We start from the raw sequence: 16,440 nt of genomic DNA, 5'->3' as shown, positions 1-16,440 counted from the left end.
TTTTGGGATGAAGATTCCGGCGAGGGCACGGCGAGTGACGAGAGAGACGGGAGAAGAAGAATGGTACGACGTCCTTTTGTATATAGGGATCGTGGACACGTTTCAAGACTATGGTATGAAGAAACGCATAGAACATTGTTACAAATCCATCCAACATAACTCAAACTCAATCTCGACCGTTCATCCTAAGATTTACTCTTCTAGATTCCAAGACTTCGTCTCCAACATTTTCTTACCTCGCGGCGACGATCGTTCTCTCTAATATTGATCTGTTTGTTGTTGTTGTGTAATTACGGTATGATTTCCAAGTGGAATCGTTAGAGTGTTAAGAGCCACTTCTTACGACCCAAGTTGGTGTTTGTTGTCCAAAAATATCCTTTTTTCTCATTTTCATTGTTGATCGATCAACAATTATGTCAAGAAAAACATGCAATATTTTTCCGATTAATTAGGTTACAGTATTGTTTCATAAAGAAATACTAAAATTAAATGGAATATTTTTTTTTATAAAAAAAACATTGAATGGATGAACAAAAAAAAAAAAGTTTCAATGCTTCAAAACTCTACCATAAACATATTTAAAGAACTATTCTCGTATTATACACAAAAATGTTATACTATTATGTCGTCCATTACATTATTAATAGAGATAGTTGATAATACATATAGCCAGATTAATTAAATTTAATATTTTCTGCAAAAATATCTTCTATTTTACCTTTTTTTTTGCAATTTAACTCTCTATTTTTTTAAAAAATAAGATCAATTATACAAAGTCAGGATAATACAAAATATAATCATATAGTCAAGAACAATCATATACATTACATTTTTTTTAATTTCTAGAAGTAGATTTGCGAGAATTTCAATTCGATATATTATTTAGTAAAAATTTAAATTTAACGTTGATGATGGAGATGAGTTATATTGTATATTACATTTGATTTTGCGGGATTAATCTGTATTTTTGGATAGAATACGTAAATTTGTGAAAATGCTGATTTTATATATATATATATATATATATATATATATCCTAATATCTAAGATAAATAATAACTTCAAAATTGTTGAATTAATGATCGACGAATATCAAAACTAAAAAGATAAAAGAATAAACTTTCAACTTCATTAATCAAATCATAAAGTTTCGAATACGCCAAACATAAAAGATTTTCTATTAATTACAAAGTTTAAAACCCCTAAAAATAAGAAGTTCATATGATAATGTTAATTAATAAATTAGATGTGAGTATATGACAAAAAAAACAAAAAATCAGAAGTAAGTAATAAAAATTTGGAAATCATCTAAATTTTTCTTTTGTTTATGTTAACTCCTCCCATATCCAGATAAGGTAATAACTTCAAAATCAATGGATGATAGACTAATATTAAAAATACAAAATATTTTTTTTAAAAAAAATAAAAAAAGCTCTCAATTTCATTAATCAAATAATAAACTAACATTAAAGACCTTGTAGTGATTATTACAAAAAAGTCAAAACCCCTAAAACCCATAAATTCATATACTAATCTAGATTAAAAAAAAAGAAAGAAAAAAGTTAACCCATAATGGTATTTTATATTCTATTAACTATTTTGATGTATAATGATAATTGTAAACATTATATATATATATATATATATATATGTATTGTTTACTGGCTAAATGCGAACGCGAGATTACGGTGGACGCGCGCGACGTTGAATTGTTCACTTCTGTTTTTACATTTTTTTAAATTCGGATCATTTAAAAAACTTGCAAACTCTTTGTTAAATCTATAAACATCTCTTGCACATCTGCTCTAGCTCTACGTTATTTATTAAAGATGAGTTCGGATCTCTCGGTCTCCTCCGATGGGGATTTTGGGTTTGCTTGCAACAACGTTAACTTTTCCGACCGTCTTCTTCGGATCGAGATCACTAGTGGCAGCGGTGAGGTTAGCTCTTCTAGTAGTGTCGTCGACTTGGTTAGGGATCGCAAACGCAAAAGAGAAGACACCAATGGCTATTTTAAATTTTGGTTATAAATATAGTATATATGTATTATATTTTTTGGATTTTGTCAAATTTTTGGTTGTCTTTGGTTTGGTTTTAAGTACGATATCTTGACTTTCGGTTGCTACAAGTCACGTGGAGTCTGATTTGAACAGGAACTCGTGTGAAACGAATTATGAGAATAACAACAACAACAAACATGACGATGCATTGGTAATGGCTGACCAAGAACATATTATGTTCTTACTTAATTAATTAGCTCTTTTGGAAAAGTTGATGATTCAATGGTGTTTAGGTGGTGAAGATGAGAATGATTATAATAAGCCTTCGGTTGTAAGCGTTAGAGAATTACATATAAGTTCTGCCATATTGGCAGCCAAAAGCCCATTTTTCTACAAGGTATTATTATTTTATTAGTCTACTTAACATTTTTTTTATACATTGCTAATGAAATTATATTATATATCAATTATTTGAACAGTGCTTGAGACAGTTTTGATTCATGAATTTTTTTTGTTCAGATATTCTCTAATGGAATGCTTGAGTCGGAGCAAAAACACATGACCTTAAAAATAGATGCTTCTGGTATTGTTGTTATTGAATACTTGAGAATCAAATTTATCTGTTTGGTGTGGTAATATTTTTGAAAAATAATTTGGAGATCGATTTAATGCAAATTGCAGAAGAAACTGCTGTGATGGAGCTCTTGAATTTCATGTATAGCAATTCAGTATCAGCCACGGCACCACATGCTTTGCTAGATGTTGTAATCGTGGCCGACAAGTTTGAGGTTGCTTCGTGCATGAAGTATTGTAGCCAGTTGCTTCTCAAAATGCCTATGACATTAGACTCTGCATTGCGTCTTCTTGATCTTCCTTCGAGTTTGCTAATGGCTGATTCAGTAAAGCCTTTAACAAATGCTGCAAGGCAGTTCATCGCCTCTCGCTACAAGAATTTATTAAAGCACGCTTCTCTCTTATTATTAGGCTCTCAAAGCATACAAGAATCATCCTCACATTCTAAGGGTGTAAATGGGATTCCAATGGAGGAGTTGATGGCTTTGCCGTTAGTAGGTATCGAGGCAATACTAGCGTGTGACGGCCTAGAGGTTTTATCTGAAGACCTTTTATACGAATTTGTCTTGAGATGGGCAAAAGCGCATTACTCAGTTCCAGAAGAACGCCAAGAGATACTAGGATCTCATCTCGCTCGCTACATCCGTTTCCCTCACATGACATGTGGCAAACTCAAGCAAATCTTGACCTCAAACGACTTCACACCTTGTGTCGCATCAAAGCTAGTCCTTGAAGCTCTCTTGTTCAAAGCAGAATCGTTGGACCCTCGACGCCTTCTAGCCCATGAACAACCCGCATCCCGGTTTGCTGAACGAGCCTACATATACAGACCCATCAAAATTATGGAATTCGAGGTTCCTCGGCACCAATGCATCGTTTACTTGGACTTAAAACGCAAAGAATGTGAAAGCATCCGTCCATCAAGCTGGATACCATCTCAAACGTTTCCCTTAGGAGGACAAGAATTCGTTCTCGCAGCTCACCGCAACATGGAGCCACTAGGTGCCTTCCACTGTTTTGGATGCGAGAAACAGGGTCGGCGAGTCTGAGCGTGGACTACGAATTCTCAGTGAGGTTAAGCCCAACTTTGGAATTTGAGAAAAAATTCAAAGGAAACTATAGCTTCACCAAAGGTAAAGCTTCTGGATCCAGAAACTTGCTTTTGATGCCATGGGATGCCTTCTTAGCTAAGAATTGCCCCTACTTCATCAATGATGTTCTTCATCTCCGAGCTGACCTCTCCATCCGCCTTTAGAACCAACCAACCATATATATTATCTCAATCTTTTTTAACTGTATTCCTTTTCTATTGGTTTAATGGCATTAAAAATCCATAAGATGCTGCTGCGGATACACAACAATGTTGAAACAGAGACAATTGTATAATAACGATGTTACATGAAAGAAAGAAAACCTTCACAAAAACAAAGCTTGTTTATTAAATGAATCTATTCGCTTCCTGCAATCTTCTTCTTCAAGGAATCAATATCCTCAGCCAGTTCCTTTCTGCTTGACTGTAACGAGATGATCATTTCATGTCAGATCACTGCTGCTTTAAAGATTATAAGAATTCGAAGAAGAAGAAGAAAAAACAAAAACAAGTATGTTACCTTGAAGAGAAGGTATCTGTAGACAAACCATCCAGTGTACCCGAGACCGACAAGTTCCATAACTTTTGGAAGCTACAACACACAAAGAAACATCAGTTAAACACTTAAACTCAAACTCATTACACTTTATCTAAGGGTTATTTAAAGATTGTAGTTACCAGAGGAACAGAGTTGATGGCACCAACAACAATGGAAGATAACCAAACAGCAACAATGGCTCCTCCTCCATAAAGAAGCACAGTCGACTTGTTCTCAAGACCATCCCACTGCAACCAAAAAAACATAACACCAATCAAAACATAACATAACACAAAACCCATACCAACTCGGTTGTTTCTTCGATAAATGATGGCTCACCTTTTCCTTCAAGTCTGTGATGAGTTCGTTGGTGTCGATGGAGGTCTCGTCTGAAGAAGCTCTCGTCTTCATCAATTCAACCTTGTGCAAACCACCATTCCCTGCAATTGAACCGGAGAACCAATTGTTTTGATTTAAATTCGTGAATTTTAAACAATAAAACCCACTTGATTCTGATTGTAGTGTGTAGCTTTAACCATCTAAACCGGATCTATTAAACCGGTTCTATACCGAACCGCGGCATCGCTAAAAAAAATCAATTCCGGGTCGGAATATTCTAATTTCAGGCAATTTGTGACGATTTCACGGGATTTAAACCTAGAAAGAGAGATTGTCAAGTATATAAATCCGTCACCTGAAGCAAGCTTCAACGGAACGGTGAAGGAGGATCGGCCAAAGGAGCGAGGAGGAGGAAGGTAAGGGACGGCGGAGCATCGGGTGGATACGGCAGGGACACGTGGAGCAATCACTGCCACAGAGGACGAAGCTGCTGCTGCTACTGATATCGCCATCGAAGCACGCCCAGAGAACTTCTTCTTCTTCTTCTTCTTCTTCTGTCTACTTCTCTCTCTCTCACAGTCTTCTTCTCTGTTGAGTTTTTTGGTGCTGCGCTTTTTTTACTAAACAAGATTCTGTGGAGTGACACGTGGAAGCTTCTCGCGTTCTTATTGGTTACTCCTCTTATCTTTAGAAATCCAACTCAGTGGTGTTTATAGAATAGGAGAGTCTCTGTGGGGTTTATAAGGCCTGTTTTAGGCCCATCTACTATGTAGGCTTCTTTTTAAAACCAATCGTTTTTGTTGTCTTTTCGTTTTCTTTTTTCTAAGTGAGGAAACATGGAAAATAATGCAAAATCTTTTGATTTTTATGTCACTCTAAACTAGTATAATAAGGTAGTTACGAGGATGATACGAGATTAACTAAAAGAAGGAATTCGAACAAGGAACTTTAAAGATTTGTTTAACTATAAACACAATTCTTCTTTTATAAACTAGTTGACCATAAATGAAGAAACTCAAACTTCTTTTTGATTAGTAAAGAGTTGTGGCAAAAGAAATAAATTAACAAACCCACTTAAAAATGGAGTGATGATGGTACAGCTCTTCCACCCTTATACTTCGCTGGCGCTTTCAACTACTAAACCATTACTCCATTTCTCCTGTTATTTAACCAAATAGTTGAAATTTGTTTAATCGTATTTGGTAGTTTTCGTGTGATTAATATATACTCATGAAGATTGAAGATACGTGTTCATTCATCTAGCAAGTGTTGGCATGCGAAAAGAAAAATGACAAACAGTTCGCTATCTCTATATTTTTTAAAATAAAATGTGGGATATGAGTTTTTGTTTTTGAAATAAGCATGCAATATAATATAGCGATTTATGCCAGTATTTAGTGTTTTACCATTTATGTCAATATTATTAGTGTTTTACCACTTAACTAGAATAAAAATACGTTTTAATTAAGGAAAATAAATAAAATTTAAATAGCAAGATTAATATTATTACTTTTCTCTTTAACGTTATAGAACATGTTGAACAAAACTCAATAGTCAATATTATACGTGATCGTAAAAACCCAAAGAAATTGCATGATCATTACGTCATCCGCATATTACAAATCATAGCCGATATCTTCTATATCATCTCCAATCCATTCTCCATTATAAAAAAAAAAAAAATTGGTTAAAGAAAAAAAAAAGCTCCAACGTCAAAGTTATTTTGTAACCTTTTCTTAATTTAAAAACAAAACTTTCTTTCTAATACAGAAAAAAAAAAAAAAAACCGAAAAAAAACATCCACCATTAATACAGCTCAAACCCAACTTTCTCTCCCCTTTTTTCTTTAGAGTTTTGAATATCTAAAGTACGGTCTCTCTCTTTTAATTTCTCTAATATATTTTTTTTTAATCAGAACCATACACATTCATCAAATCCATATTATTCATGCAGCTGTTACATTTTATTATACTCCCTTTTTAAGTGTGTTGTTGCGTATGTGCTTAATTATATTCCCTCATCACAACCACAACCTCAACCTCAATCTCAATCTCAATCATGTTTCCAAATCTCAATCATGCTTCTTCCACTTTGGTTCTAATCGACCTGGATCACAATCTTTGATCAAAAGCTCATTTTAGTTATATAATTTTCATATCTGATGAAGAACACCAAACCTCATTTGGGTCTCCTTCATCATCGTCGTTCTTGATTTTGTTCTCTTGGCAATGGGATCTACGATCAATACAAATCTTGGTCTCATCATCATCGTCTTCGTCTTCTGCGTCATCTCTAATTTACATTCCATTGTTCAGTGCGCCAACAACAACAGCATTGGAGATTTGGACGATCTGATCCGTTCATACGCGGCTCGTGCCACTACTAGTACTAAAAGAAGACACACAGGCTCGTTATACGCGATCTCACTCCCGTCAAATCTTTCCGACATCAAAGCATCGGTTGTTACGGTCCGTAACAGTGTGTTCTGGAGAAAGGGAACAAACTTTAGTGGAGTTTTGATTCCTCCGATGGTTAAAACGACGCCGTACGCTAAGAGAATAGCTTTTGTCTACGAGAGTTTCGGTAATCACTCTTCGTCGGTTTATTTCCGGTTAGCTGATAATTACTCGTTTGTTTCTCCGGTTATTGGATTTACCGGTTACGACGCGACCAATACGAATGATCTCAAGAACCTGAATCTTTCGATCAAGAGAGACGATCCGATCGTGATCAAATTCGACCCTTACGCCTCTCGTGATCGTAGAGAAATGAAATGCATCGCCTTCGGAGACAATGGGTCGTTTTCTAGTTTTAGCAGTACGATACGGGACTACGAATGTGCCGCTACGAATACTCATGGGCATTACGCACTCGTGGTTCTAAACGGGAAACCTAAACCGAAACACGAACCGGAGGTGAGTAGGAGGAATTGGTGGTGGTTTGTATTAACCGGGATTGGAGTTTCGGTTATCGCTGTAGTGGTGATTGTTGTTGTGGTGAAGTTGGTTAAGAAGAAGAGGTTAAGAGAGATGGAGAGAGAGTCGGAGAAGAGTGAGACGATCGGAAATGTTTGGATTGGTCGGAGTAGAATGCCGTCGGCGACGATGGTGAGAACTCAGCCATGTTTGGAATATCATGAAGATCTTCCTTCTTCTTCTAATATACCTTGATTTTTTTTTTACCTTTTTGAATTTTGTAGTTTCTGGCTTATATGTACAGTAAGTGAGTTACATTCATTTTTTCAAGTTTGTTTACTTTTGAACTTCTTCCCGTTTTCTCTTTTGCATGCGTAAACTGTTCGTCGTTTTTTGCACTCCATTGCTCTTCTAAGTTCTTAGTATGGAGGGGGCAATATGCAATTCATAAATGTTTAAACTACGCAGCTAATTGCTTACTATTTGGTTGGTATATTGTGAATGAAGCATTCAAAACGTAAAACATTTACACTTCAAATTTGTACATGGATGGGAGTACAAAACATGAAATGTCAGTAAATATATATTAGTATAGTTTGGTAATATCAGTGTTAACATTGGTGTATTATATGATCATCACTGTTAATTCGTTCCTAAATCGAAGACCCACATAATTGAAACGGATGTAGATATATATTAGATCGAGCCAATTATTTTTGCTAATTAGCCTGTCATTACGTACGTCGTAGTATCAATAATTAATTTCAAAGGGTTATCTTATCTAACAATGATGGAACTCATATTTGAATAGTAATTGACGAATGGATTAGTCAAACAAAAATGGACTGTAATACTTGAATACTTATCAATAAATAATATGTGGTATTTGATTCAGTAATGTTCTTATAATTAATATATATGGCACAACAAGATAGAGGATCAGTCGTCACTTACACTTTAAAAAGATTTATATAATTCAGTACGCACGAAAAAGGTGACTAAGAAATGTCATTAGTTCACTAATTAATCAATTCAATAAATTAAGGAGAATCAAATGATTAGGAGAACAATCGATCTGTAAAGCATATTACACATTTTTTAAACATATTCTTATATTATCATATATAATTTTGTTTGTCACAAACTCACAATATGCTTAGTTGGTGGCTAGCTTACAAAACTCACATCTAAACAATTAGCAACTAGTACACATATGTCACTATTAAGGCGGGCATAGGTTAATGAGTGTGAATGGAGGATATGATATCGAACCGTCGAGAATGGCCATAGAAATGTGGTGGTTTGCGGCCTCCGTCGCGTGAATTCCATCCCAACTCACGTAATTGTGTGGATCACGGCAAGCTTTGGCCGTCGCAGAAAAATTCCCAATCACTTTGGTGTTGCCACAAAATAACTTCTGATCAAAATTGTACGGACGCCCACCGTATCCACAACAAGCTTTAATACCATATTTCATACCTTTTGACATGATAACAAAACAAAAGATTCGGTTTAAGTAGTAAAGTATTAAAAACTGAATTTCATCGGTTTAAGGATAACTAAACGAAACAAGTTATGACATAAACGTACCGTAGGATTTGGGGTGTTGAAAGAGGTCGAGCAATATCTTGTGAGTGTCTAAGTAAATGACAGTAGCGTTTTTCAGTTCGGCTCTGGTCTCGGATAATGTCTTATTCAATAACTCGTTGTAATATTTGACGGCGTTGTTTACAGAAATGAGACATCCAAATTTGTCTAAATCCGAAACGGTATGAGTTCAACCGGTTAAAATCGCCGGGTAACATCCAACTGGGGCTAAGTTCAAAACCAAAAATGTCCGACCACCTATTCCATATATCTCCTATAAGCAACAACATACCATAGCTTAGTGGATATAATATGTACGTATAAACCAAAACCTTAAGGTGTTTGCAGTTTGGTACCTTAATTGTTCCAGCAATTTGGCCTATGACTTGTGGAAGATATTGTTTCACTCTATCAACTCCAATACTCGCTAAATTGGATGTGAAATCGTTTTGACCAATATAAAACGTGTATAGAGATTTTCCGAAAACATTCCTAGACGGTAAGATCTTCAAACCTATAACATAAAGAATTTACCTCAGTTGCTTTATTAGATTCATCATTCTTTTCACAAATCGTTTTTAGACATATATATACCTGGTTGGTCTAAAGAATGTGACTCGTCGACTTTAACCTTGAACTGTTTCATCTGATTCAGCTGAATAGCGAGTGAGAATGGGCTTATTCCAGAGACAAATAACGACGTGTTTGGTAAGAGAACCGTGGATGCTAACGTCGCAAAGTTTGCACCGTGCCGAAAATCCGATCCAATAGATTGCAGATATGGGCTAAGGAAAGGCATTCCAAGAGATTTGGCTAAAAGAAAAATAACAGTACGTTTAGTCTTTTTTGTTTGTTTGTTCAAAACATTACGTTTAGTCCTATAAATCTATAATTAGCATGATCATTTCCGGCTAATATTAGTAAAATAGATTTGGTTGGAAATAAAAAAAAATATAAGTATAATGATTTTTAAAATATCTTAGTTTGGATTCTAAACTGTACAATTTTCTGTTTTTAATATATCTTATATTGCAATTTGCATATACACACTCTACGTATACATATTACATAGAACTGGTCTTAATAGTCGTTACCTAGAAAATCAATGATAAGACGACCGTCTGAAGCACGACCGGCCGGTTTCTTGAAATAAGTCATTCCCCATGGACCGGATTGAGCCGGAAAAGCAGCCCAAAAGCCACCAGTGTCTGAATTCGAGTCTCCAAAGTTGAAAATTGCTTCGAAATCACATCTTGAATAAGCTTTGTTATGCCCATAAAGCATCACAATAATCAAGACAAGAAGAGAGAAAGCTATTCTTCTTTTTAAACTGGAAGCCATGTCTTTCTGTGTGTGAACAAAATGTGTGTTTGTATGTGAGAGTGAGGATGAGATATTTGGTGCTATATGATTCCTGTCGGTCCGTGACTTTAAGTACGTGTATGTGTTTGCTATATATACAAGAGAAAAAGTACCAGGAAAAAAGAAGAAGAAGATGGTGACCATGAAGTCCCTTTAAGTCCCAAAAAAGATAAATAAAGCCCACTATCCCTAATATATTTTGTATTGGGTTTATCAATCCGGGACAATCACTGTCGTAATATAGGCGTATCTATACAAGAGAAATGCTTCCCGTGAGGCGTGCGTGAGGATCCTGCCTGACTAGTTCCAGTCTTCCTTTATTAAGCGTAGGTCTCACTAGTCAAGAACATATCAATCATCATGTGAAAGAAGGTTCAAATGTTTTTTGTTTAAGAAAAAGGAACGATCTTCTACTCTTCTTAATTTGGGTATCCGAACAATAACCCAATAAAGGCCCAATAAAACCCAATAAAGGAGGGTATCGACGTAAAACTAATTATGTCTTGGATCGAGTCTAAACCTGTACGCATCAAGTGGCTCCCGCTAGTATTTGTCCTCAAGAACACGTCACCTTGTCGGATTTGTCTTGAAATTCAATCAGGGAAACAAGACCAATAAATCATTTTATAAAATAATTAAACTTTTATCAGTATGCAGATTTGAATTCAGATTAAATCTTAGGCCTCACGGTTCGGATCGCTGTTCGGATTCTCGGATATTCCAAATTTTTGGATTTAAAGGTATAACACTGGTCCTGAGTATTTATAGATTTCGGGTTTGGGTATTTCAGATTCGGATTTGGATTACCTAAATTCCATGAAACTCAAAATTTTAAAATCTAAATTTATCTAAATTATTCAAAAATATCCAAATTATCGAAAAATTTAAAAGTATTTTTACCCAAATTTACTAAAAAAATAGTTTAAATATAAATATTTGGGCATTCACATTATTACAAATATAAATATTACTAAGGGAAATTCTCAAAAACAAACTTAGCACAACATCTATAAATTTCCAAAAATATCACCAATTAATCTTTCAAAATTAAATCCTAAATACAAATACTAAACCCTACCCTTCAAAACTATATCCTAAATGTGAAATTGAGAACCCAAACCTAAAAAAAAATTCTAAAAATTATTTTTAAATATTTTAATGTGTTAAATACTATTTGTTTATGATAATAAGTAGGTATTTCTCTATTACTAATACATTACTATTAGATATCTGTAATATGAGTATATTCAGATATTCGTTCAGATTTGGGTCTAGATCGGATTCAAGTTTTCGGATTTAGAGATTTGAAATTTGGATATTTTAAAATTTTAAATATAATTCGTCTCAGATCTTTGGATCCGACTATTTTGACCATGCCTAATTAAATCTTTCAACCTCAGATTTGATGATGATATAAAGAAGATTATCTGTATCTTTACGGATTTAAACGACATAGATTAATCTCAACTAATCTCCCAACTAGGAGATATCTCGTGCTTAAAGCACGTATCAACATTTAAAAAAAATTATAATATAATAATAAAAGTTATTGTTACATTTTTTTTAAAGAAATATTTTGTTTGGGATAATATTTATTTTTAATTATTCTGTAAATATATTAGTCTATTTGAATACTAATTATTTTAGAATATTATAGTATTTTATTTTTGACATATTATTACAGTTTTATATTGTTTGTTTGTTGTATTTGTATCATTATTTTGTAAAATATAAAATAATAATTTTAATATTTTAATTGTGAGCAAATAAAAATTATTAATTTATCATCTATTTAAATTTAGTTTTACCAACCGGCCAATCTGGAAATTAAAACACACATTTTCATAGATTGGGTAATATATCTTCGTTGTTAAAAATTTCAAATCACAACATATGCAGAAAAAATTCTGCAATCATAACTCATAAGTATTATATGAAAATTCCAAACAATTTGTAAATAAAATAAAATAAAGATGATAGGAGAATCATAATTTGAAATCTTAACAAAATCTTCGAATTTAGTTATTAAAAATAATTATATTGTATACATGGATATAAAAATCTTAGTTTTTAAAATTCTAATAGGTTTATATTTTTTAAAAAAATATATACTACATCTGTTCCACAAAGATTGATGTTTGAGAGATTTTACACAAATTAAGAAATAATGATTATTAATTTTAAATACAATAATGTTTTCTTATTAAAAAAGTATTATATATATATAAACCAATGACTATTCAGATTTTCAAATTTTCTTAATGATCACTTCTTGAAATTTACAAAAGTTTAATATTAATTAACTAAAAAGTGGTAAAACATCAATATTTGTGGGACAAAAATATATCTTAGAACATCAATCTATTAGGAGACAGAGGGAGTATTTACTAATTTCGTCCATAATTTATTAGAGAGAGAATATATTTTTATTTTTATTTTTTTAGATTTTTTAATATTTAATCTGTGAGTATTTTTTATTTTTTTAATTAATTATATTTATTTAAATTAATTAATTAAGCTTAACTAAAATTTTCTAATGGTAATCCTACTATATTAATTGGGAAGTACAAATATAAAACTATTCCTAAAATATGTAAAAGTTACATTCAATTGCCATTAGAAAAACTTAATTAAGATTAAATAATTAATTAAATAATTTTAATTAAAAAACGAAAATAGGGGAAACGTCAAATAAAATAAATTGTAGAAAAGTAAAAAAAATCTGTTATAATCAAAACTAATTTGTACTTAAAAAAACTAACAGATAAATTTTTTTTTACACATTAGTTATATTTTTTTACTTACTTCACAACTATAACAAAGATTTCACAAATGTTTAAATAATTTTATTCATTACATGCAAATGTTTTATTGACAGGTTTTCAATAAACATTTTTAAAATACAAAAATTATTATATAAGCAATAAATTTTTAATCACAAATTATTATAAATAACATTATAACAAAATAAATTATTACAAATTTTTATAGAAAAAAGTTTAGTCGCGATTTTCCGCAGAATAATACTTAATTAAATATAATTTTTTATATATTCAAAAATTAGTTTCACATTTGTACTTCAACATTAATATAGTAGGATAAGATTAGAATTTTTTTGGTTAACCATTTTCAATTGGATGGATCCAACGTGGCGATAAACGAGTCATGGTCAATAATTTTTTTTTCTTTTTTTAAAGATTTCAAGAGAAAATTAAAAATTAAAAAATATGAGCTGGCGTCGAATCCCACGTTGTCCGTAGGGACCACAACTGTATTCCTTATTCAGTGGGACACGTCAGCTGCAAAACCACTAACGGCCGACACAACTCAGTAGATCCCTAGAGTGGTCCCTACTCTAATTTTTGGTAAAAATTTAAAAAACATTCTGACCGTTAGATGAAACGAATATAAGCCGTCGATCACGATCTAGATTTAACTAATTGGGTAAAAAGTAAAAACGAATTCGTAGTCCACGTTTCGTCATCCATGGAACCCAAAGGAATTATACATTATGGTTTAATTTTGGTATTTATTATTTATAAAAAAGGAATAAAATCAGCAGCACGTAAAGACTACGTAGACATCTCTAGATGAACGGTAGGGATTATGACTACGTGTACCAATCGTTCTTTTAAGGCAATATTTTTTAAAAAATGTCCAGCGCAGATCTAGGATGGCCAGCTCAGCATATGCGTTCCCTTTACAAACCTTTCAAGATGATGACACGTGTACGGTGACGTGTGCTTCAGCCTCTTGGCGCTCCCCTTCCTCTCTCTCTCTTTTTTTTTTCTCTTCAGTTTCGCCTTCCTCTCTCTCTCTCTTCTTTACCGAACTCTGGTTCTAGAGAGAGAAAACCATTCTTTCGAGTTAGAGAGAGAGAGAAGCGAATTTTTTTTTTTTAAGAGCAATTCGAATTGTTTACCCTCAAACTCCATCAGGTAGGTTTTTGGATTTTTGGTTTCTTTTGTATTTAACGAATTTTACTGTATTGTTTCTAGAGGTAATTTGTAATCAGCTCTGTTGTTTTCTCGAGAAAATTTGTAACCGACGAAAAAAATTTCTAGGAAAGAGTTGAATTAGATTTCTACTATTTGTTGAAAGTTGTTGACTCAGAAAAATCTGAGAACCCCCGCGAAAAATTGAACTCAAAGTTTGAATTTTTATTATTGGTAGATACAGTGATGCTCTGTACTTGATAATTTTAATTAGATCTCTCTATCATAAGAATAATTGTTTGTCGCAATTTTAACTTATCGTTTGATGTCCGAAACTGCAAGATCTAAGTGTATATGTAAATCTACTGTTCCTTTAGATTTGTATGTTTTACACAGGAACATCTAAAAGATCTAGTTATGTTTTATGTTACTGTGTCAGTGTTACACTACTCTGCATTGAGGGATAATGGGTAGCAACGAAGAAGGAAACCTCACAAACTCTGCTGATAAGCCAACGCAAGCTGCTCCTGTAACTGTAAGTCATGAATCAAATTGAAACTGATTGGTTTAGTTAACATTTGTGTATGAGAATCATTTGTTTTAATTGTTGTTCTGTTCTTCTTGGTATATATAATACAGGAGCAGAGCAATGTTCATGTGTATCATCATGACTGGGCTGCTATGCAGGTGATTTGCTTTGACCTTTGTTTGAAACTCGTCCTTTATGGATTGTGGTCATTAGCCTGCCATTTTTTTCAGAATGATATAGCTTGTTTTTCTCATGGTACTGTAGGCATATTATGGATCTAGGGTTGCTATACCACAATATTACAACTCAAATGTGGCAACTGGTCATGCTCCACCCCCTTATATGTGGGCTTCTCCATCGGTACTAATAATTTAAATTTGTTGAATGGATGTACTTAAAACTTAAAAGTATATGCATTTAGAATTATTTTTTTATTTGAGTCTGATTTTTGCTTAATTGTTCTTAGCCAATGATGGCTCCTTATGGGGCACCATATCCACCATTTTGTCCTCCTGGTGGTGTTTATGCTCATCCTGGTGTTCAAATGGTAATCACCCCCTTCTTCTTTTGATTTGTTACTTTATCAAACAAAGGTTTGAATCAGACTATTTTTACTGATTTGAGTTTTCTCTCTTGACCAGGGCTCACAACCACAAGGTCCTGTTTCTCAAGCAACACCTGGTGTAAGTCACTTTTGTTCTGTGTGAATGGTCGCCAAAAGTTGTGATGGATATGAATACGAGACTATATATATTTGCAGGTTACAACTCCTTTGGCCATGGATGCTCCATCTAACTCCCCTGGAAACACGGACCATGGGTTCATGAAAAAACTCAAAGAATTCGATGGACTTGCAATGTCAATAAGCAATAACAAAGTTGGGAGTACTGGACATAGCAGCAGTGAACACAGGAGTTCTCAGAGGTTTGTCAAACTAACTCAACTCTTTCTTATTCAAAGAGACTTGGGGTTCATTATAGATAGACTCTTAACGTGGTCTTGATATTACTAGCTCCGAGAATGATGGTTCGAGCAATGGTAGTGATGGTAATACAACTGGGGTATGCAGTCTTTCTTTCTACTCTGAACTTACTAATCTTTCTCGGTTGAAGTTCTTAATTTATAGCAGTCTGTTTTATCACAGGGAGAACAATCTAAGAGGAAAAGAAGACGAGAAAGATCACCAAGCACAGGTATTTTTTCCTGAAAAGAACACAACACAAGTAATTGCAACTACTTAAAAGCTTAATGGCTTCTTGTTCTTGGTAGGTGAAAAACCTTCATCTCAGACCAGTCCTCCCCTTAGAGGTGAAAATGAGAAAGCTGATGTGACCATGGGGACTCCTGTTATGCCCACAGCAATGGATTTTCAAAACTCTGGTGGCATGAACGGTATCCCACAGCCATGGGTATACTATTCTTGCACCTCTCTCAATGAACTCGTTTTATTCTTGGCATTCTCTTTTTGTTTGTTTGTTTATTGGTAGAGTGGTGTGTTTATCTGCAGAATGAAAAAGAGGTTAAACGAGAGAAGAGAAAACAGTCAAACCGAGAATCTGCTCGAAGGTCAAG

At 33.5% G+C, this 16,440-nt stretch overlaps 3 protein-coding genes and 3 pseudogenes across 8 annotated transcripts in view; 4 read left to right on the top strand and 2 right to left on the bottom strand.

Annotated features, from left to right (window-relative positions):
- LOC104709837 overlaps positions 1-262 on the top strand; it is a 2,277-nt pseudogene extending 2,015 nt beyond the window's left edge.
- LOC104709836 lies at positions 1,830-3,977 on the top strand (annotated as a pseudogene).
- On the bottom strand, positions 3,887-5,147 carry LOC104708001 (protein CURVATURE THYLAKOID 1A, chloroplastic-like). Its single transcript, XM_010424475.1, has 5 exons — positions 4,896-5,147; positions 4,541-4,641; positions 4,342-4,449; positions 4,184-4,255; positions 3,887-4,087 (listed from the first exon to the last, which is right to left on the bottom strand). The coding sequence occupies exons 1-5, from the start codon at positions 5,050-5,052 to the stop codon at positions 4,022-4,024; spliced, it is 504 nt and encodes a 167-aa protein (XP_010422777.1). The 5' UTR covers positions 5,053-5,147; the 3' UTR covers positions 3,887-4,021.
- Positions 6,428-7,804, top strand: LOC104708000. The gene has a single exon (XM_010424474.1). It carries the CDS (start codon positions 6,769-6,771, stop codon positions 7,708-7,710), a length of 942 nt encoding a protein of 313 aa, XP_010422776.1. The 5' UTR covers positions 6,428-6,768; the 3' UTR covers positions 7,711-7,804.
- Positions 8,569-10,453, bottom strand: LOC104707999 (annotated as a pseudogene).
- Positions 14,196-16,440, top strand: part of LOC104707997 (G-box-binding factor 2-like) — a 4,650-nt gene continuing 2,405 nt past the window's right edge. For 2 of the 6 annotated variants that reach the window (XM_010424471.2, XM_010424469.2), the window contains exons 1-5: positions 14,196-14,342; positions 14,779-14,874; positions 14,979-15,026; positions 15,133-15,228; positions 15,335-15,415. In XM_010424471.2, the coding sequence (XP_010422773.1) occupies positions 14,806-14,874; positions 14,979-15,026; positions 15,133-15,228; positions 15,335-15,415 (294 nt within the window). In that variant the 5' untranslated portion in view covers positions 14,196-14,342; positions 14,779-14,805. Of the gene's footprint in view, positions 14,343-14,778; positions 14,875-14,978; positions 15,027-15,132; positions 15,229-15,334; positions 15,416-15,509; positions 15,552-15,628; positions 15,793-15,880; positions 15,930-15,997; positions 16,062-16,137; positions 16,278-16,375; positions 16,435-16,440 lie in introns of all 6 variants that reach the window. The other 4 variants (XM_019228881.1, XM_019228880.1, XM_010424472.2 and 1 more) reach the window with 4 other exon arrangements.

The sequence above is a fragment of the Camelina sativa genome, chromosome 8 (assembly GCF_000633955.1).
Source record: "Camelina sativa cultivar DH55 chromosome 8, Cs, whole genome shotgun sequence".
Lineage (NCBI taxonomy): Eukaryota > Viridiplantae > Streptophyta > Magnoliopsida > Brassicales > Brassicaceae > Camelina > Camelina sativa.
The sequence above is the reverse complement of the archived record's forward strand: the minus strand, read 5'-3'. Positions and strand labels throughout refer to the sequence as shown.